At 40.2% G+C, this 21,193-nt stretch overlaps 1 protein-coding gene across 18 annotated transcripts in view; it reads right to left on the bottom strand.

The window, feature by feature from the left end:
* Nucleotides 1–3,640: 3,640 nt before the first annotated feature.
* The window catches only part of chl1b (cell adhesion molecule L1-like b), a 74,647-nt gene continuing 57,094 nt past the window's right edge, over nucleotides 3,641–21,193 (bottom strand). For 8 of the 18 annotated variants that reach the window (XM_035388841.1, XM_035388849.1, XM_035388848.1 and 5 more), the window contains 15 exons: nucleotides 20,772–20,873; nucleotides 20,338–20,535; nucleotides 19,367–19,437; nucleotides 18,340–18,562; nucleotides 17,135–17,250; nucleotides 16,741–16,945; nucleotides 16,415–16,537; nucleotides 15,068–15,247; nucleotides 14,183–14,224; nucleotides 12,337–12,408; nucleotides 10,136–10,249; nucleotides 8,480–8,641; nucleotides 7,563–7,694; nucleotides 6,455–6,527; nucleotides 3,641–5,559 (listed from right to left, as the gene is read on the bottom strand). In XM_035388841.1, coding sequence (XP_035244732.1) covers nucleotides 5,358–5,559; nucleotides 6,455–6,527; nucleotides 7,563–7,694; nucleotides 8,480–8,641; nucleotides 10,136–10,249; nucleotides 12,337–12,408; nucleotides 14,183–14,224; nucleotides 15,068–15,247; nucleotides 16,415–16,537; nucleotides 16,741–16,945; nucleotides 17,135–17,250; nucleotides 18,340–18,562; nucleotides 19,367–19,437; nucleotides 20,338–20,535; nucleotides 20,772–20,873 — 2,015 coding nt within the window. In that variant the 3' untranslated portion in view covers nucleotides 3,641–5,357. Of the gene's footprint in view, nucleotides 5,560–6,454; nucleotides 6,528–7,562; nucleotides 7,695–8,479; nucleotides 10,250–12,336; nucleotides 12,409–14,182; nucleotides 14,225–15,067; nucleotides 15,248–16,414; nucleotides 16,538–16,740; nucleotides 16,946–17,134; nucleotides 17,251–18,339; nucleotides 18,563–19,366; nucleotides 19,438–20,337; nucleotides 20,536–20,771; nucleotides 20,874–21,193 lie in introns of those variants that run through there. The other 10 variants (XM_035388847.1, XM_035388853.1, XM_035388851.1 and 7 more) reach the window with 10 other exon arrangements.

Genomic DNA, 21,193 nt, shown 5'->3' with positions numbered 1-21,193 from the left:
TGTTCGCTGGCAAGGCTCCTGAGCACCAAGCCCTCCACCGTTTGTTGACTAAATCTTAAATACTGGACATTTGTCAGTAGTGCAGTTGATACATTTGTAGAACTTCTGTCATCAGGACTGGATAAGTAGCTGTTTTGTGTTGGTTTTATTCTTTGTTAATTCTAGTTATAAAGGATTACCTATAACTGGTGTGTTATGGCCTGATCATTACACTCTCAGTAATTGCTACATGGAATGAAGTGATTTACAAATATTTGTTCACCAATTGTAAGTTTCTCTGGAGAAGAGCATCAGCTAAATGCTTAAAATATAAAATGTAAAAATGAATTCTTATCCTACAGAATGTACATCCCAGGGATATTAACATAATACCACTACTATGGGGAGAAACAGTCATCATCATCATCGGTGTTCCAGTATCTAAATGTCACACATTTCACAAATTTAAAGAAACAAGAAATACCCCCTAAATTTCAATGACCATGACCTGATAGATAAGAACTAAATTTCAGTGAAATTAAGTTGGTGTCATATACAACAATGAGGGCCGATAGGGCTAGCTAGAAAAAAAAAAATGTATCAAAATCATTGATGCATGAGTCAAACTAAATATTTTGCACTTCATGGACTGGACATCACGCAACACATTGAGTGACAGCATTGTGTTATAATCCACACTGTCTTTCCCCTCTGTAACAGACTTCATGCTCTGACTTACTCCACGGTAGATGTCTGGGACTTTGGATCTGCATGCATGGCTTCACCAAATGTATGAACCAGTAGAACTGTGGCATGTGGCCAGAGAGGAGCATCTGGCAAAGCAGTGCACCACATAGTGTTCAAACTGGGAAATACCCACTTTAGCCTGGTGACCTATCAGCTCAAACAAGGTGCCTCCATCCCCATCTGTCGCCGTCTATGGGGACTCCTGTTTCCCGTGCCCAGCAGTGTGTGTCCTGCATGGCCTACATTCCAGCATCAGTTAAGTTTGAGTGGGGAGAGTTTGCTGCGTGTGCTAGATACGTCAATCCCACAAGGCCACTGCACACTTCGCAGCAAGCCATAAGCTGAAGTGTCACAGCGCTTGAAATTTCATCTCATGCTTCACCGATGATGTTGTTTTCGAGTAATCATTCCAATGAAGCTTAGGTGGCGTTCAATTACAGAAAATCAGGAAGCTGTCTAAAATCCCAGCCAATCACGAAGCGACAATGAATTGCAGCTTTGATTATTGTCACTGTCATTTTGACTGAAATCTTGAGCAGGATAAAATGTGGGTGCCCAGTTATGATCTGAATGTGTCCTTTCTTGTTGAATCCTCGGTTGGCTGATTCAATGCACTAATGATTGATTCACACCAAGCAATTCAGGGAAATGAAATTTTGTTATTTATGTATGGTGTTAATACATTTCAGTAATAAAATAAATAATGTTTTTATATGAAGTTGTCATCTTTTTTTTTAAGCTGCAATTTTAAACTATTTTTCTCATTGTGCCATGTGCTGCACGCACACATGCCACATACACACGCGCGTGCACACCCACACACACACACACACACACCAGCATATTCCAAAACAGCTGTCATTTTCAGCTTCGCCTTTGTGTCCGGCACAAAAAGGATGGATACATGTTTTAAAATTGCTGCATATGGGGGAAAAAAGACTGTTGATGAATGAAGCACTCATACAAAGTGAGTTTCTGGCCAGCTCTGGAACCAAGGGAACAATTTATTTGCAGAATAAATCTGTTAGGCTGAGGCCATTCCCTTAGATTTCCCATAAATGCCCTGCAGAAACACATACGCTCTCATCTGCATGCACGAGAAGTGCACCTACCTTATAAAAATTCACAACTGTTTGAATGCCTGGGAATGTGTGTGATGGTGATGGTACTTCCTTAATTGCATGTACAGTTGTACATATAGTCTGTCTGATAGAGCATCTGGAAAATGTCCTCTAATTCGATGGGTAGTGGTAGATTTCTTACTCTGGTTGGTTGGCTGCAGTGGTTTCATTTCATGCTTAGAGCCCAGGGACATTTCAGCCCATGCTTTGCCTGGACTTGTGTTGTTTCTTGTCTATCTATATTGATTTTTTTACCAAGTGGTGTCAGTGGATTATAATAGGCTACTTGTACAGGACTTCCACATTCTGTAAAACAGCATACAGATGTTTGATCAGCACTTTACAGTAACATTAGTATACTATATAGCCTCAGTGAGAGTCAGTTTGTTTTGATGTTTTTTTTTTTAATTGCTCCAAAACAATAGCACATTACATTGCAAGGAAAAAAGACAATGAAACTCCATTACTGTAACTACATTACATTGATTTGTTTGTCCTCTATATTTAGCCTTGAAGACAATTTTAGCTATATAATGAATAGATGTCAACATTTATATTATAAAAAAGAATCAGTGTTAAACTTGATACAAGCTCAAGGTAGTGAAAAATGTTTATTTTACAAGTAGAAAAAGGACACAATTTGGTTTTAAACTCAATGTATTTTACTTCTTGTGTCATTGTGTGCAAAGTTAAGTAAAATTATTGACAAAAAAATGTTTGTTGCTGAATTGGGCTTGATTTTATGAGATTATTATGAGATATTAAGACCATTTCCCTAAAAGTGAGCACATTTAACTATGAAAGAAGAGACATGGATGTCTGCACCATCCCACAGCTGGCGGTGCAGGCAGATTTATGATGTGGGAGCATCCATTATTCTTATGCATTTAGAAGATCCATTTGTCCCAGTGCTACACAAGGTGAGGTTTCATGAGACCTCCTGGGCAAATGCATACTGAGACCAGCATTTTACATTATTTATAATGTTCTGGGCAATTTAGATGAAATAGATTTGGAGCACATCGTCTGAAAATGTCCCCTCATTTGCAGGCCTCCGCAGTAAATTTCTCCCTGTGTTCTAGTTCTACTGATCCATCTAATCATTGCTCTTCTTCCTGTTTAGTTCCAGTTATTACACAAGTTAAATTATCCACAAATCAACAAGGGGACCCAGGTCAAAACAATTAACCCAAAGTGAAGGGGTGGGGTGAATCTACATTGAGATACACACGCAGAATAGGTCTGCTAATGAGATTTCATCTACTATGCACACACACACGCACACACACACACATGCACACACATTGTTTTAAGTCAGCTGATCCACTGAAAAGATGTGTAAATTGTCTAAATAATATATTTATTTGTGATTTTATTTGTGATTTGATGCTCATTGTTTTTTTTTTTCCAGGGATCTGCCACGAAAGGTGGTACTTACATGTTTACCCCCATCTTGACCCCATTTTAGTGCACTGGAATTTTCAATAGCTAGCATCACCCTGGGATTCCACACTGTCTGCTGCCTATCTTCTCTGCATTATGGTATCAGCGTATATTTTGAGTGTGACTGCTGTAGGAATGGATGCCACTCCTAAATATTCTCACATGCCCACATTTACAAGTCCAGTCTGTCCTTTTTTCTGACTATTGCGTAATCCTCCACTATAATAATAATAATAATAATACGAAGAAGAAGAAGAAGAAGAAGAAGAAGAAGAAGGGATTAGATGCAGGCAAGCCACTTTCATACCTGTCACACAAAGATATTGACACAAAAATGGAAAAAAGAAATGGAGTAAATTATTTCTTATTTACATCCCAATACAGTACATTTTTTATAAACAGAACTTTGCAGTGACTACTGAATACTGCATTTTTTTTTTAATTCCCAAAACTTTACAAAATGTTTTGTGGTTGTTTTTTTACAATCACAACAACATGCATCTTGAAAAAGGTTTTTTTTTTTTTTTTTTTTTAAACAGGAATATCACATTACATGTTTAATGTTGGTCATTACGGCAACATTAGTGTGTGTCTGGATATGAAATACCAATATCAAAGATAAAAAGGTATTACTAACCCACATAAAAGCACGGGGGAGCTTCTAATATTGAGATCGTCCTTCCCTGAGGCCTTGGTATGGGTATTTATCATTCGACAATAAAAAAGACAAAAAAAAAAAAAGAAACTAAAACTGAAAGGGTCAATTGCAATGAAGATGGTCAACATACTACAAAGTTGGTATGTGTATAAAAAATACACCCTGTACACATGCAAATGAATCCCAAATACTATGAGTGAAGGTGTGGATCAGCATTCTAGACCCACTGATCTCTGGACCTAATGCACTGACTGACAGAAAAGTTGTCATGTAACAAACATTATGATGATGGTAATGACAATGACGATGATAACTACTATTACTGCTTTATTGTTAAAATGCCAAAATTAAAGTCACACAGTCATATTGGATTCCAACCCTAACATCCTCCAGCGTGGCAGCCATGGACTGTTTTGGGGCAGTTAAAAGGAAATGAGTGATAATCAAGGGCAATGTGTTGTTTATGATTCAGGTTTTTATGTACCTAGACAGTGAATACAATATCATTATTAGTCTGAAATACTGCTATCATTTCATTGCAATAGACCCACCTAACTGTACAAATCAAATGAATATCTTTTCTTTTCTATAATATGTACAGCTAGATAAAAAACAATATGTGAAACAAAAATATTAAAGTTGGCAAAAACTAAAAATATATGGATCACATAAGTTCTGCTTGCATTTTACACAATAATCTTGAATTTCCTTCACTGCAAACTCTTACTTGTTGCTAGAAACCAGTGTATTTATTATTGTAGTTTATTTGTTGTATTATTTTTTTTTCCACTGACTTAGCCCTTGTACAGACCTTTGAGTATGTAGCACTTTACGGGGAATAATTTAGTAGTAAACAACTTTTATACACATAGTACATTGCATTTAATGTCTGCATCTGAAATACAAACTAATAACATTTGCTGCGGCAGAAAAATGCTGAGTTCATATATTCACATACACTTGCATGCTGTAACATGAAAAATGGGCATGAGAAAGTAGAGGAGAAAAAAAAAAAAACTTCCTGCATAGCAGATAAAAAAGAGAGGATATGTGTATGTCTATGTGTGTGTGGGTGTGTGTGTGCATGTGTGCGCATGTGTTTGTATTTTACATTTGAGCTAAGTACAAACAGTTCCTGCATTCAAATACATGATCTGGATCCACAAGTCTGAAGTGATCTATTGTAATACAAAACAACCCCCAGATAAATTTGAAATGATCACAAATCTGTTACAGTATGCAGGCGCAGAACTATCCAGAGTCAAGATGGCAGTGTGGCTGAAACACAGAACATTCATTTTCCCTTGAAATTGTGCTTCACATTGATTAAGCCATTTATTTCTCTATTTTCCCTTTCCCACAAATTGCATTACAGTGTTGTCCTAAAGATGGATTAAATCCCCTTTCCCTCAGGCTGTGCTTTGAGTCGTTCCTTTGACTTCCATGGATTCCCTCTGCTTGTGGCCAGCGTACTCCCCAATGAAGGACCCGTCCTCGTTGAACTGCCCGTCCTCGTCTCCGTAGTCCACTAAGCTGTCCCCACTGTCTGCTGCCTTAATGTCTCCACCGAGAGACTGCAGGCTCCCTTTCAGTGGCTTTTCATCATTGTCACTGCAGGTAGAAATAAGGGAAGGGAGTTAGTGTGCACCTCAGCTCGTGCTAATTACACAGCTGTTAATATTGAACTAAAGGTCTTTAAGGTCGAGTTACAGACACTGCAGAGTATTTCCTTGACATGACCTCCCAAATGCTTGAGCACCAACCCTCTATTATGCCAGTAAACTTTAAAACTTTTATTTTGACAAAAATTTAATCCTGTGTATGGCTCATTACTTAAGGAGTGTAACCTTGTGGATTTGAACTTCTCCAGGAAGTCAGACACTTTTGTATCACTGATTCAGTACCAAGAGTTATAAGCCACTTGTCAATATCATTAACGTTGTCTCTTGTTTTAGTGATTTTCTGAGCCTTAAGAATGCTTTTTTGTGAGCTGTGGCAGCAAAGCTTTATTCTCATCCTTACTGTACCTCATTCACTGAAGCTTGGTTTGAAGGGAGTATTAATGGAATATCACTGCCTTGGAGATCTGCCATTTTCACATTTATTGTTTTAGCCCTCCCACTGTGCTTTGGGAGGTCTCAATTTAGGGTCCTATCCAACAGCAGTTAATAAGCACTTCACAATGAGGTGGCTCATCCTAATGCGTGCTACAACCACATCTAAATTACAAGCACTAAATACATCAGCACTACGATGTCACATGACATGTAAACAACAGCACATTTCCCGCTGTTGTTTACTACCTACATTCCGAGGTCACTCATCCCATAATGTGTCTTGAGCACTGATGCCTGTGAGGATCCTTGTAAAACTCATGCATGTGAGGTTTGCTTTCAGGTTGAAAGAAATGCAGAAACAGGATTACGTAAACACAGAGCAATGCATATTTACACATGCACTTTTTTTACCGGTTGATACGCAGAAGTGAGCCGGAGAACATCTGTACCTGTATTCACAGAATGTGTCATCATTCATCCCCTGGGACTCAAGGTCTGGATGCATAGCCTCCTTCTCTTTCACTGTACATCAAAACAGGTGTGACACAGGTGTGTTAGAAGGCTCAAGTGCAACTTTGAAATTTGTCATTAATTAAAATGATTTCATCTTCTGTGATTCAGTATACAGTACATAGCTTGGTTGTGTTTTATTTTTTAAATCACCAACATTTTAAATCAACATAATGGCTCCAGCATCATGGTCATGGTTAATTATTTCAAATAAATTTTGTGCAAATATCCAAAAATGTTTTCATATCAGACAGAAAAAAAAGTGTGCCATTATAACTGAGAAGAAATTCTGCAGCAGTGCAGCAGTGAAATATTCAGCGTGTTTCGTCAATAACACTTGCGGGAACGAGACTACCAATCTTTTGTGTGCCTGAGTTCTATAGTCTGATGAGGGGGGGATACAGACGGTGGAGGAAGTGCTGGAGGCGTCTGCAGGTGAATACAGAGAAACAAAGCCATGTGATCTCGGCCTGTCTGTTTGACATGCCAGGCAATAATCTTTGTGGAAGGAACATAGGGACCCAGTAACTCTAAAATGAAGCTAGCTTACAGTAGAACAAACTGTAAGACTCTGCAGCTTCCCGATGGAGGACTGACATTAATCACCATGGTGCTTTTGGATGAAGGAATAAAATCATTTTTATTTGAAATTGAAACTGTAAGTACATAATAAAAAGATTACTGTGTGTGTGTGTGTGTGTGTGTGTGTGTGTGTGAGTGAATAAATATATTCTGAACGTTTTGGTTAAATGATATCAATCCCTATCACTTAAAAAAAAGTTTTAAAAATATCACTGAAGAGAAACAGGTTAAAGGAGATAGTTTCCATATTAATGAAGTTTGGATTCGAGGGTAATTTTTTTGCAGGCTCTTCAGAAAGATAAAGACGTGCTTTCAGTCTGGATTTTGGCGATAGCAGTGTTGACACAGGAGATGAATGGCTTCTGAAGTCTAAACCGAAGAAAGTAGTGCAAATAGAATATACACGGTGGAGGGCTGGCAGCACTAACAAGAGGGCAGGTGGCATGTGCTGGTGTGAATACGCACCGGAGTACTTTCCCCCTTTGTTTCTGTTGACAAAGCAGGCAATTAGCGCAATAAGTGTGAGCAGTGCCACCGCAGTCATCACGCCGATGAACCACCCTTGGGTGGATATTCCTCCACGCATGCTGGACGGACCTATCGAGCACAAATAGCTTTCGTTATAGCATCAACAATCGACATGAAAACACATTAACAATCTTTTGTGAGACACACTGATACATATAAATACATGTTAATGAGTGCGAACAGCTATCTGGCACTGGATTGGCTGCGGACATTTCAGGTTGTGATGTGTAATGTAATCAGGTTTTAACAATAGGAGCCCAAACTGCATTTTTTGGCTGATGAAAATACCTGTGAATATAGCAAACCTTTCAAAAGTAGGAAAAAAGCAAAAGGAAGCTGATTCAGCTTGCATTAGCAGCCTATGCATGTAAATGCCATTATTATATAAGTGTTATATACGGATAGTATGTGTTATGCTCTACTTTCTGTATCGAATATCCTGATCACTTTCATTTGCATTGCCTTCTCACTTTCACTCTTATGTAAATACTATGTTTTATAGAAAGACTATTAAAATGAAATATTTGTGTATTTTCAATGCAGTCAAGAGTAACAAAGTGTACTTACACAGCATTTTCACATATGTACTTACACAGACACAAGGTCCTTGAACTGTAAAGTAACCACAAGCTCAGAAAAACTGAAAATGATTATGCTACCTAACTTAATATTCCACTCTATGTATATCACTTGAGAAATGTAATATACCAGAAACCAAATGCTACATCTATCAGAATCTTCTCAACACCCCAAATATGGTCTGCATAGCTTTCATTTTTTATGTAGATACAGAATATCTTCATATATAAATGCATTTTAAAATATACTTCTTTTTTTCACCCTTTACTTCTCACCTGTCCCCCTGGTCTTGATAACATCTTCAAAAATACTAGAATTATCAACCCAGTTCTTAGTCATAAGCCGCACTGTGTACACAGTTCCGGGTTCGAGCCCCTCAATGATGTGGAAACTCTTAGACGTGTTTACTGCCTCTGAAATCTTCCAGTTACCTTTACCTACAGAAGGTGCACAATCAGGGAGTGTTAGTTCTTTTTATTTTATTTTTACCAGCATTTTAGAATGTTACGGATTATCAAAATGTCACTACAATAACACAGATGTGAAACATCTAAAATAAACAACTTCTATGCTTAACATTTCCCCATTTTTTGGAGATGAGATATTTAATATCTAGACAGGCTTATTGAAATTGGAATTTTCATTTTTCAAAAAGAACTAAAGAACTTCATTGTAGAGGTCTGCATCGGGTAGAAATGAGGGCCAAGCCCACCTATGCCTATCCTCTTCACGGCCTGACCGAAACCAACCCGACAGGCTCTAGCCAATTTTAAAGCCTCATAGAACCTGATCGCTGAAATAGCAAGCTGAAAACACCATACAGCACAATAGAAAATAATGTAGTGTTTCCCACTATAAAAGCTGCCAGTGAAGGTGTTTGCGATTTGCCTCTTTGCGATGGCACAAAGCAAAACTTCTAGTTTTTGTACTGTACCGTTCCACTCAACTAGCAAACTAGGGCTGCGTTCACACCAGACTAGCTTTATTTTCAATGAGTTATCGCCCAGGGCATTACAGTTTTTAGGTGCGCATAGAGATGAAAGGTTTAACCCATTTGAAGCACTCCAAGAAAAAAGCACCCTATGTCACTGTTATTATTTCCTATGCTGTCCAATCGCATGAAAATAGAGGCAGTTTCTGCCCACTCAAAGTTTTCACAAATCATAACCAACATGACAAAAATAAGCCGTCAAAGGCATGCCAACAAATTAGTGCCATATAGACATAGATGGCAAATTATTTTCAGGTGAAATTAGTTAGCTAATGCCGTAAATCCATTATGCAAGTAATTTACAGCAGCTGAGTGTGGTTGCCTAGCAACAGAAAAAAAAATGTCTCCTGTAGCTTTTTTAGAGTAGACTAGGCTTCATAAATGTATTGTAAAATAGAGGAATAATTTATATTTTAATGTTCGTAATGATCAGAACAGGCAAGCCAGTTAGCTTTAGCTGAGTTTTTTCTTATTTTACACGTGGAGTTAACATGTTTACTGCTGTTTGGACTGATAAGAAAAGGCTAGCCAGCTAGCTTTAATGGCTTTTTACCTTCAGTTAAATGTTAGTAGGTTTGTTGCCCCTGTGTTCTCAAATACAACAAAGCATAACGGCACACTACAAAAACAAAGGATTTGCGCCATTGTTGTCAATCGTTGTTAACAGTTGGCAGACAAGTTGCTACGCTATATTTGTAAACTTTGGGTTGGCAGCACTATTCATGAGGAAGGCCGATAGGGGCATATCCATTCTGATCCAACATCACAGAGCTAAAAATAGGCTCGATACCAAACAAAATCATAGCATACCTTCGGGATAGGGTCAGGATGCAGACCTCTACTTGATTGCACAAACACTCATGTAATTAACACAAAGTGTATCTAACTTAAAATAAGATGCAAATGTATGACCAAATACAAGTAAGTAAGATTAGCTTACGGTCGTTCATATACGCAACATAAAACTCTGACTCCTTTTGCTCGCTCCTGGGAATCCAGCTGATTTTTGCAAACTTGTCACTAACAGAGGAGCTAATATTGAACAGGATCGGAACTGATTGACAGATAAGAGAGGAGAGAAGGGGCAGAGAGGGTTAGTGAAAAGGTGATAGCATAGACATAGATATTCAAAAGGAACTCTCATTAGGAGTGTGAGGCTCCTGTGGCTATAGGCACTGGTTGCAGATGCTCAATCTTTTGTAAGTGATCCTGCACAGTAAAATACTCACTCTAAATTGACCTTAATTGAAATGAATCCAAGAGAGATTAAATTTCTCCATTGGAGCTGAACATTTTACTGTTATTGGGTGGATGTGACATCCTTTTAAATAGTATACCTATACGTACAAGTTTTGTTAGAGTTATGGTCAAAAATGTCACATCTGTACACAGCATCACTTCACAAAAGAGGTTTACATTATTTGTACATTTCTGCAGCCACACCCTTCTAAGCATTCCCGGCCTTTTCATAGTGTCAACATGCACACCTCTACTAAATATAGCAGTGTAAACAATGCAGTTATGGATGATAAAATAAAATGAGGACATGCATATATGACAGCTGCTTATGTTTTCATAGCAATGTCAAAGTAGGCCTACTGTGAAAAAAGGAAACGGCAGAATTACAAAAAAAGAAAAGAAGATTAGATGTTAAAAAATGAAATAGAGCTCGAAAAAGGGTATAGGAGAGACCTTTGAAAAATGGTAAAGAAATATCACTCATTATAGGCACTATAACTATAGTCCACTATAGGCCCATTCTTCTTAATTACCCAGGTGTTTTCATGAGGGTAACTAACGTGTATTTTCTTGGTTGCCATGAGTCATATGCCTTACATATCAGATTCTTCGGTCTCTAGGGACTTCTCTGACCCTAGAGCTATTAATACCGACTTCAGATGTCAGTCAACTCACTGTGTGCTGTGGTGGAATGCAGGTGCATATAGTTGTGACCACCAAGATTAAACTCATTGCTGGTTTCTCTGAGAAGGTAGAGGAGCTTTTCGAACCTGCAGCGTGGGGGCCAGGTCTAAAAATATCGCTGGGCTAGAGCATTTGTCATTCCCCTGCTCAGGCTGCTATTAAATCCCACGGAAAGCATCTGCAGCCACAGCAGGGAGCAGCACGGTGACACATTCTGAAGGATGGCTCTCCCATGTCAGGGAATTTCACTAATAGGGGCACAGAGAGCACTGAAATATTCTGATCTACAGCTCTCAACAGCTCCTGCTTACACACTTATATCGGGTTCGGCCTCCCTGCCAGCGCTGAAACCCACGGAGCGCGCCGTTCAAATTCACATGTCTCAGATGGGCTAGCAAACGCTCCCCCATCGTCTCTCCCTCTTGTTATTTATTCACTTGATTGCAACTCTGAATTGTTGTGTGAAGCCCTTGGGTGAATATGCTGGCCTGCAGAGGAATACTGAGGTCTGGCAAATGAATCCCTGAAAATTACATGGTGCTACAATTTATGCATTGTGACAGAATATCCCCTGATCTGGGAACGGTTGATTACATTTTCAGTTTAACAATGACACCCAGAGGCAAAGAGAACAACCAAATAAAAACACTGACACCCTAGAAACAACAATTCAAGAGTGAAGCTGCAGCTGGTGAAAGCATATTTAAAGGGAATATTCTTGAGGAATAATATACATTTGTGTCATGTTTTCATGATCAAGGTCCCTCTTTTGTCATAGCGTAGCACTGAAGAAGACATTTTTATTCCCTCTTTCAATGTCATGGTGCGACTGGATATGACTCGTATGTCCGTATGCCAATGTGCACATCTGTGCACATGCAGGTATATAATTTTAAGTAAGTGGTCTGTATTATTGTAAATTTGCACAAAATGTAGAGTGCATCCACAACTAGATATCCGTGACAATAGTCTAAATTCACACCAGGATCAATCCAATTAACCAATTAAACCAATGAGGACCTGCTTGGTTAAGCATCACTAATTTAGAGGAAGCTGCATAAAAAAACGTCCAATACGAAGGATGGAGAGATGAGGGCCTGCATTCCTCCAATGCACAATACCAAACTAATCTTTTTTTTATTATTATTTTTTAGTGTATCAAATTTGTTTTCACTCTGGAGTGTATCACAATATGAATGCGTGGATGCAGCTTTATACCTAAAGATGAAAGTGTGGCATTAGCCACAGGAGATAAGGGAGTACTTGGAGAGGAGGGTGTGGAGACCTGCCCTGAAAAGAAAGAGACATCTTGAGATTATGTGGTCGTGGGGGGGCGGGGGGGCGGGGGGGGGGGGGGGGGGGGGGGGTGGCTTATGGTTTTAGTATTGCACGCATGAGATGTCTAAGTACAAAATATATTGCTGTAAACTAGCTCTCGTTAACAAAGAGCATTAGAAATCTACCATACAGTACATCAAATTAGAAGCAAGGCCTATGTTATGAAAGTTAGAAATGCATGTATATTAACTCGACAAATCCCAAGTCTTGCCTCTCTAGCTGGATATTGTACTAAATTCTGTCAATATATGATTTTCTCCATCCAAAAATCTATTTAGAGGGTTGATTATGAAGTATTCATAGATAATGCCTTGGTTTGCACTGTGTGAGCAGCACATAATGATTATGCGATGATTGTCTGTCATAGACTAAATATCACACCAAAATGCTAAATTTAATCCCTTACATCTTCATTTGCATGTCAGTGTCTGTTGCTGTTTGAGAAATCAATCATTTTCTGTAAAAAAGGGCAGTGAGTATGCGGGTTTATCTAGGCTAGTTTGCCATTATTTTTAGAAACTTGACTAATATTGAATAAGCAAAATCAGTTCTATCAACCTTTTTTTCATTCTTTTTAGAAACAGTGGGCATTTGTGTCAGATAATAAACTGGGGTAATGAAGTTCTTATTGCTGAGGGCAAGAACACACTGCCGCAGACAAGGACAATCTTGCACCATGAAGTGAATCAATGCAGGTCATTGTAATGCAATTGGATGTTTTATGTCTGTAAATATATACTTGCTACAACACCACCAACTATACATTCTACAACAGCAATAACTATAATAGTTGTTGAAGTAGTAGCAGAAGTATGAATGATAGTGGTGATCAGTAACAGGTTGTTGTCATTCCTGAGGATTTATTAAATAAAAAATGAAAATAACAATAAAAACATTGGGCCTCATTTCCCCAGAGAATTATGTGAATTTTCCGCTAGCTCAGCTCAGTGCTCCCTGAGCCAATAGCAGGTTGCTGATCACTCCAGCAGAACAGCGTACACTCCTACCGCACTGCTGCTCAGGGTAGACATCCACCCGAACACAGGCTCTCTCTCAAGCTCTCAGTGCAAAACTGCAAACGCTCCTGAGGCTCCTTTCAACATAATATGCAAAATATATGTTATGCATACATGAGGGACTGCATTGCACATAACCTTATCTGTAACCCACAACTGCCTTCACTAAAATAATGCTACTATTCTTTCCAATTCATTTGGATTGGCTACAATAATTTATAAGTATCGTTTATGTTCTGTTATTTAATAACTGATGTTCCGATAGTATACATGCATTTATATGTATAAAATAGAAGGGGAAAAATCTTCACAAAGAAACATCACTAGTGACTCATAATCTAATCCAGAGAGATACTGTATCACAGATATCCTTCTGGGTACTACAGCTACAACAAGAGATCTAACAAAGTAAGCTGTTATCTATGTTTAATAGACTAAGCTTTATGATAATTATTCCTGCAGGCATATTTAAAAGCCAACTATTATTTGTACAGCATAATGATAATTTACAAATGAATAATTTCTGGCATAAACATTATTTCACTCAACATGTGAAAAGTTTAAGCAAAATTCATGAATTGCTGGTTTGATGTTTTCCTTTTTTATACTTTAAAAATGCCTGAGGATATGATTAGTAAAACTAGGGTTATCCAATGTTAGAGTATGTGATTCTCTTATGCTACTTCTGCAATACCAAGAAATCTACATACTGAGGTCGACAGTGGGTGCCGCAGCTGTGGATGAAGAGACATCTTCAGAAAGAGAGAAGAGCAAAAGTGATCACCAAGGAGACAGTGAGGAGGGTGGGCCGAACTATCGCTCTCATTTTCTCCAGCCTGAGTGACATTATTCTTTCCAAACCACATTGAACACCCAGCCACGGCGATCAAAACAGGTTCCACATGGTGCAATGGTGAAAACATAGCGCATGTGAGATAGTAGCTCATAATTCATAGTGAAAGAACACAACCAAGCAAATATAAATATCTGATACTAATGGGGCAGTATATGAAATCAAGTACCGAAGATCATACAGAAATATGCCATTTGAATTGGACGTTGTCATCAATACCATGACGTACACCTGAAGACATAACTATGGCATATACTTTATGTGTGAATTAAGGACAGATCTTAATTGAAGTAGTAAATAATAATGTATGTAATAATAAAATGTAAAAAATGAACAGCATGTATGTTAAAGCTATTTTTATTATTTATTGATATTTATACAAAGAGAAATCACAATTTGTGGTTTCTATGACCAAAGGCATTTTTTTTCCCCCAACCGATTGCTTCATGGCCGGTTTTCACTTTCAAATCAATAAGCACTTGTTCCTTGGTGACAATGATAAATGAAGCTCAGTCGCACATCCTTGTGGTGTTTCTTACCCATAAAGCAGTGCGGGGATGGAAATATGAGATGCTTGGCAATATGGGATATCTCACACGCATTCTTTTTTTTCCCTCTCTGGATTGCCCCCAAAACCGCCCTCTGCTGCCCGCTCCCAAACCCCACCCCACTCTTCTGCACCCTGGGGATCAAACCTGCCCTCTGCCAGGTTCTGAAAGACACTATTAGCCACATCACTTACTTGTTTCTGTGACGGTGCTTCCCTCTTCGCTGACAGGGGAGCCACAGCCCACCCTGGTGCAGGACCTCAGGTAGAACTTGTAAAGGCTGTGCGGCTCCAGATCCTGCAGCACCCACTTGGTGGTGTCGGGACTCGAGATGTTCACCGTCTGCAGCTCTCCCACCTCCTCAGTGTCATTGACTTAACATGGACATATGGATTATTAGCATACATTCCACAGCTCAGTTACATTGCACTAGAAAGCTAATTAACTAACATTAAACACACCCACATTGTTCCAGAGTCAATATGGAAGTGTGACCGAGATGTAGTGCTGATTAGCGTGAAAAGGCTAAAATCGCTGGGACGGGTCACACATTCCACTAGCATCGCCTCACTGGCTACGCTCCCTCGCTAGCCTTCAGTGTTACAGTAGGGTTATGTGAGAGCTGTGTGATATTAACTCTGCAAGCCCTCTCTGGAGCTGGGTTCATCTTTTGAACAGCTGTGTGCGGCTGCGTTCAATTCCTCTGGTGCCATGGAAGCCACACTGACAGCTGCTGACATTATCTTCAACATTTCGCACATGACTTCCTTCAAGGGGACTTCAAAAGCCCCACTTCAAACACTGCAATGATTGGACAAAGCCAGCATCTTATATGCTGGAAGATTGTGATGTGTGTCGCACCAATACCAGATGCAAATAGCATAGATCTCTTTGACATCAGCAAACGTGCAAAGATTACCAAAGCATCAATTTGATCGCCAGGAATATGCCTGAGCAGCATGTCTGTTAAGCTAATCTGCAATTAGGACTGAGTTACTGACTGACTGGCTACCCATAGTCATCTCTGACAGGATGTCATATACCATACATTTCAGATCCCCCACCCCCAAGCCATTCCAGCAGAGACTAGATCAGGAAATCCAATGTGCTGAAAACCCATTGCCACATGTCATGCTGTTCTCTCTGTTACAGTCCCTTGACGGCCACAAAATACCAGCAGCAGCCATCATTAGTCATATCCAGCTGCACTAGTTACTACTGCACTCTTTTTTCGCCAAGCCAACGACCTCCTGGTCAAAAGCTTGGTGCCATGAAAAAATAATTCACTCTGGTGTCTGTTGCTTGTTGCATGATGTAACAGCTGCCGCTTGATGTAACAGCCATCGTCTTAAAGCCGTTGATCTCACCAGTTCAGCACCTAGCACTCGGCAGGGGGGAGCGGTACAGCGAAAAAGCCCGGCAAGATCTGCGCTTTGCTGGAAACAGCCCTGGGGGCAGAGGTTCTCTGAATGATGACGATGGGGATGTTTCCTGTGTAATCACACAGGGCACAGAGAGGGCGGCTGCAGGGAGGTACGTACTCAGCTGGTACTGCAGGAGGTAACCCGTGTGGACGCCGTTGGCTTCCTGTGAGGGTGCCCAGACCAGTGTGAGGGAATCCTTTTGGACATTAGTGGCTCTCAGAAAGGGGATTTTCTCAGGAACTGCCAAAACAAAGAAAGCATTTTTTTTTTAAATCAGCAGGCCACATAGTTTCATTCTGTTAATTTTCCCAGCTATAAAAGCAAATCTATTTCAAACCAGCCAACTGAGCAAATTAAAATTCATCGTAGAGCGTTGTGGCCATTTACTGAATTGAAATGGAATGGCGGTACCCCGGTGACTTGTGGCCAATCCGCTCTCTTACCCCCCTCTGGAGTCTTGAAGGTGACAGGGTGGCTGCCGGGACCACTGCCCCTCCCGTTGAAGGCCTTGACCAGCAGACTGTATTCAGAGAAAGGCTTCAGACCTGGGACAAACCCGTGGTCCCTGTCCCCCGGAAATGTCATCAAGTGCTTAACATCGTGGGGCTTCTTTGAATCCAGGAGGCTTCTGAGTCTCCACCAGTTCAACTGTAATGAGGAAGGTTGGGCAGTCAGACAGAGGAGGCCCAGCTCACATACAGCATGATGGAGTGCAGAATACAATGGCATAGCCCAGACACAAAGTAGACAGACAGCAAACAGAAAATAGGCAAGAGCTCCCTTACAGCGAAAGAGGCAGGCAGAAGACACAGAGGAGTCATCTCTCAGCCTGATTACCTTGTATCCTCCCAGGTGTCCATTCAGCTTGTCCTTGGCAACCCGTGTCCAGCTGACCTTGATCAAGGTGCTGTTCAAAACCTCTACGGCAACATCGCCTGGGGCTGCGGCAGGTACTGCAGGAGCAAATTCCCTCATATTACCATCAATCAGGCTAGAAATTCAACCCAGTGCATATGCAAGGCATAATTACTGTGACACATTAAAGGGTATATATGCACAGCTCTACATGCACACCACAAATACACCACAGAACTAGGTACCCACAAAAATATTCTGCATTCTATTTGTGATGTGAATGAAGACATCAGGACATATTCTAAGATGTCCTACAGTGGCTTCAACGTAGCCTATTTGCCCAAAAAGCATATCACACTTCTTGCTACATTATAAAACCTACATAAGAGCAGACACCTTTGAAAGTCAGCTCAAAAAGGAGAATCGCATTTAATCAAAACACAGGAAACAAGAAGCAGAGAACTAACAAACACGCCGCTAGAGCAGAGTGAGATTAAACAGTGCGTTTAACAAGCAAGCTGTCAGTAGAAAAAGAGAAAACACTATCTATTGGAACACTCCTATGAGAGAAGGAAAATGTAATAACCTGAGATAACACCTTGCGGGCAACTCCAATAGAAAACTGAGAGCAAGAACGTAGTTTAGAAAGTCAGAATTCAAACACAATTCAGAAGTGATTTGAGGTAATCTGTGGAAGATGTCAATTCTAACCAAATGAAGGAACTTTTTCTCTAAACCCAGTGGTTCTCCTTTGTGCCAGGTAAGCTCTGGAGAACTGAAAGTGCATCATGTGCTCAGAGAAAACAGTCAGTACTTGAAACACTATTCTAGTGTTTTCGTAGAGAATTAAAAGAGTAAAAGTGAGTATTAATACCTAGCAGAGTTACATTGCCAATGCTCCTTACCGCCATTTGTTAGGCTGTAGAATTTTGTTTAAAAAAAAAAAAATGCATGGTTCCATCCATCCATTTCTATACATGCAAGAGTGTGTGTGTGTGTGTGTGTGTGTATGTATATGTGTGTAGGCATGTATATGCAAATGTGTGTGTGTGTGTAGGCATGGATATGTGAGTGTGTGTATGTGCATGAATGTTCAGTACTTTAGCACCTTTCAATTTACAAATACCATAATTCCAAAATCGTGGTTAACTACACAATGGCCATCACAGGCACCCCATGGCACTTACAATCCTCCCCAGAGTATCCAATCACTACTTTGGGTTCTGGTCCCCAGCCGTGGTGGTTCCGTGACTGGATCTTGATCTCGTAGGGGACGTATGTTGGGGTATTCTTCACTACAAAGGAGTGCCTTTTCACCACATGCTCCTCCCAGTCCTTGTCTGTGCCCTGAAGCCTGTAGCTCACCTTGTACTCCAAACCAGGGCCATTGTGTTCAATGGGCAACAGTGGCTAAAAACAGGAGAGAAACTCATCATGCAAAATCAGTCAATAAGCCAACCTAAAATTCTTAAATAGTTCAGTATTTATACATCACACTTTTCAATCCCTCTTTTTTAAACATAGTCTGGAGAAGCATGAGATTTTGAGAAAGTTTATGCTTTGTATCATTAGGCAAGCATTAAATGGGCTTCAATCAGACCTGTAAATGACAAGTTTGTTATTTGCAAGCCTAATTGGTAAAGTCTGAATCCAGATAGAGTTATTCATTCAGTGAGAAAATTCTTGCTATGGAGTACCCACGTACAATAAAAGACAATTATTGGCAAAGTCAAAACATTAACAATGAGAGACCTGGCAAACACTATGAGCTTCTTGGCCGCTCACAATTCTAAAGAAAAGAGGGAATAATTCATCTCATTTTACAATAGCGTGGGTCTGAGTGCATGTAAAACTCACTTTCCCATTGCCTATCATTTCTCATGCTTTTCAAATCATTACAATGAATGACTTTGAAAGGAGCCCAACACCTAAGATAGATCGGTTTAAGAAGAGCTTTGTGAAATTCAACAGAAATATAAAAGAACAGGAACATGGATTTCTGTATGTTGAACTCTTTTTAAAGTTTCCTCTGGTAATTTCTGAGATGAACAAAGGTGATTTCAGTATATTTTCTCATCACACATTCTCAAGACATAATGAAACAAAACCTCAATGTAATTTACCTTAAAAATAGAATTTATCTGAGTTGTGTGCTACACTTAGTAATTTAGGTGGCTATAAACTCAGTGTGAAAGACCATGCCATGTTTCTTACCTCCCAGATAATATCCATTTCATGGGGCAAATGACCTTCAATTTTTATGTTTTCAGGGTTCTTGTCTGGAGCTATAAAAGCAAAGAAATATGGATTTTGTTAGGAGAGGAACTGTTTGTGAAAAAACCGGCCAGTGATATGTGCACAGTGCGAAGAATGACCTCAATGATCCCTAAAGGCATCAATTTTAAAGTTCAATGAGCATCACAACAGACCAAGTGAAATATTACTCAATTATGCATCCATGCATTTATTCATTTGACAGACACCTTTATCCATGGCAATTTACTGAGAATTAGAACATACTGTACATTACAGCATGTAAACAGCAATTAGTACAAGGTCAGAGACAACAGAGAGACAGCGCGTCCAGTTAAAGCACACATGCCAAAATCCACTAGAAATCAAGATGAGATTTCAGCCTGACTGTGACAAGATGTGATTTCTGCCTGACTGTGACAAGATGTGATTTCAGCCTGACTGTGACAAGATGTGATTTCAGCCTGACTGTGACAAGATGTGATTTCAGCCTTACTGTGACAGGCTGTGATTTCAGCCTGACTGTGACAGGCTGTGATTTCAGCCTGACTGTGACAGGATGTGATTTCAGCCTGACTGTGACAGGATGTGATATCAGCCTTACTGTGACAGGATGTGATTTCAGCCTGACTGTGACAGGATGTGAGATCAGCCTTACTGTGACAGGCTGTGATTTCAGCCTGACTGTGACAAGAAGTGATATCAGCCTGACTGTGACAGGCTGTGATTTCAGCCTGACTGTGACATGCTGTGATTTTAGCCTGACTGTGACAAGATGTGATATCAGCCTGACTGTGACAGGCTGTGATTTCAGCCTGACTGTGACATGCTGTGATTTTAGCCTGACTGTGACAGGATGAGATTTCAGCCTGACTGTGACAGGATGGAAACATGGGCAGAATGCACATGATGGGTAGGGGTACATTAACAACCTGAAGGAGGAGTCCTGATTCGCTCTGTGGGTGCGCTGGGGGGTCCCTCTCCAATGGCATTGATGGCAAACACGCGGAACTGGTAGTCCACGTGCCCGTTTAACTTGAGGAGAGCTGACGCATGGTTTCCTGGAACTCTCAGAAGCTCCTTCCATTTTCCAGGTTCCCACTCACTCTCCTCATATTCAATAACGAACTCTGTTTAGACAAAACCCACAAATCAATGCCCAGACACCAGACCAGGTCACAAGTTCTATGAATTTTGGGACAGGGATGCTCAGGTCATCTGCACAGTGCAGATGCTAGTATTAGGAAGGCTTGCAATGCGCAATAAAACTATGTAAAAGGACAGACAGCTTCAAGGTGCACATGATTATGCTGTGGGCCGATGCTAGGTTTGCAGTCAGCCAAGGTCAGGTGAGCAGCCTCGTTACCATTTCTGGAGCTGTTGTGGTCGTCCCCGGGGACCCATTTCAGCTTTGCACTCTTGTTCTTGTGTTCCGCCACCACTACGTCCTCCGGAGCATCTGGGACATCTGACGCAATACCGCAAGAACACGTTAAAGTACAACACCCCTAATGCAGGTGAAAGCCAAACCGACAACTGTGATGTAATGACTCCATTCACGCCCACCTGGTTATTTCTGGAGACACACAGCATCGATTGGCTGAGAGGAAAACTCCACAAACGGCCAGACTAAAGCACACAATAATCCTTTGACTGAATAATCTTTTGCAGTTGCAGACCTAGGCAAAGCCGAGTTTCCTCAGCTGTATTCTGCAGTGTAGAGCTACTGTAAGTGTACTAATGCGTTAGGATCCCTGATGTGTTGAACGGCCCCATGTTCTGGAGATC

This window comes from Anguilla anguilla, chromosome 13 (assembly GCF_013347855.1).
Source record: "Anguilla anguilla isolate fAngAng1 chromosome 13, fAngAng1.pri, whole genome shotgun sequence".
Taxonomy (NCBI): domain Eukaryota; kingdom Metazoa; phylum Chordata; class Actinopteri; order Anguilliformes; family Anguillidae; genus Anguilla; species Anguilla anguilla.
The sequence above is the reverse complement of the archived record's forward strand: the minus strand, read 5'-3'. Positions and strand labels throughout refer to the sequence as shown.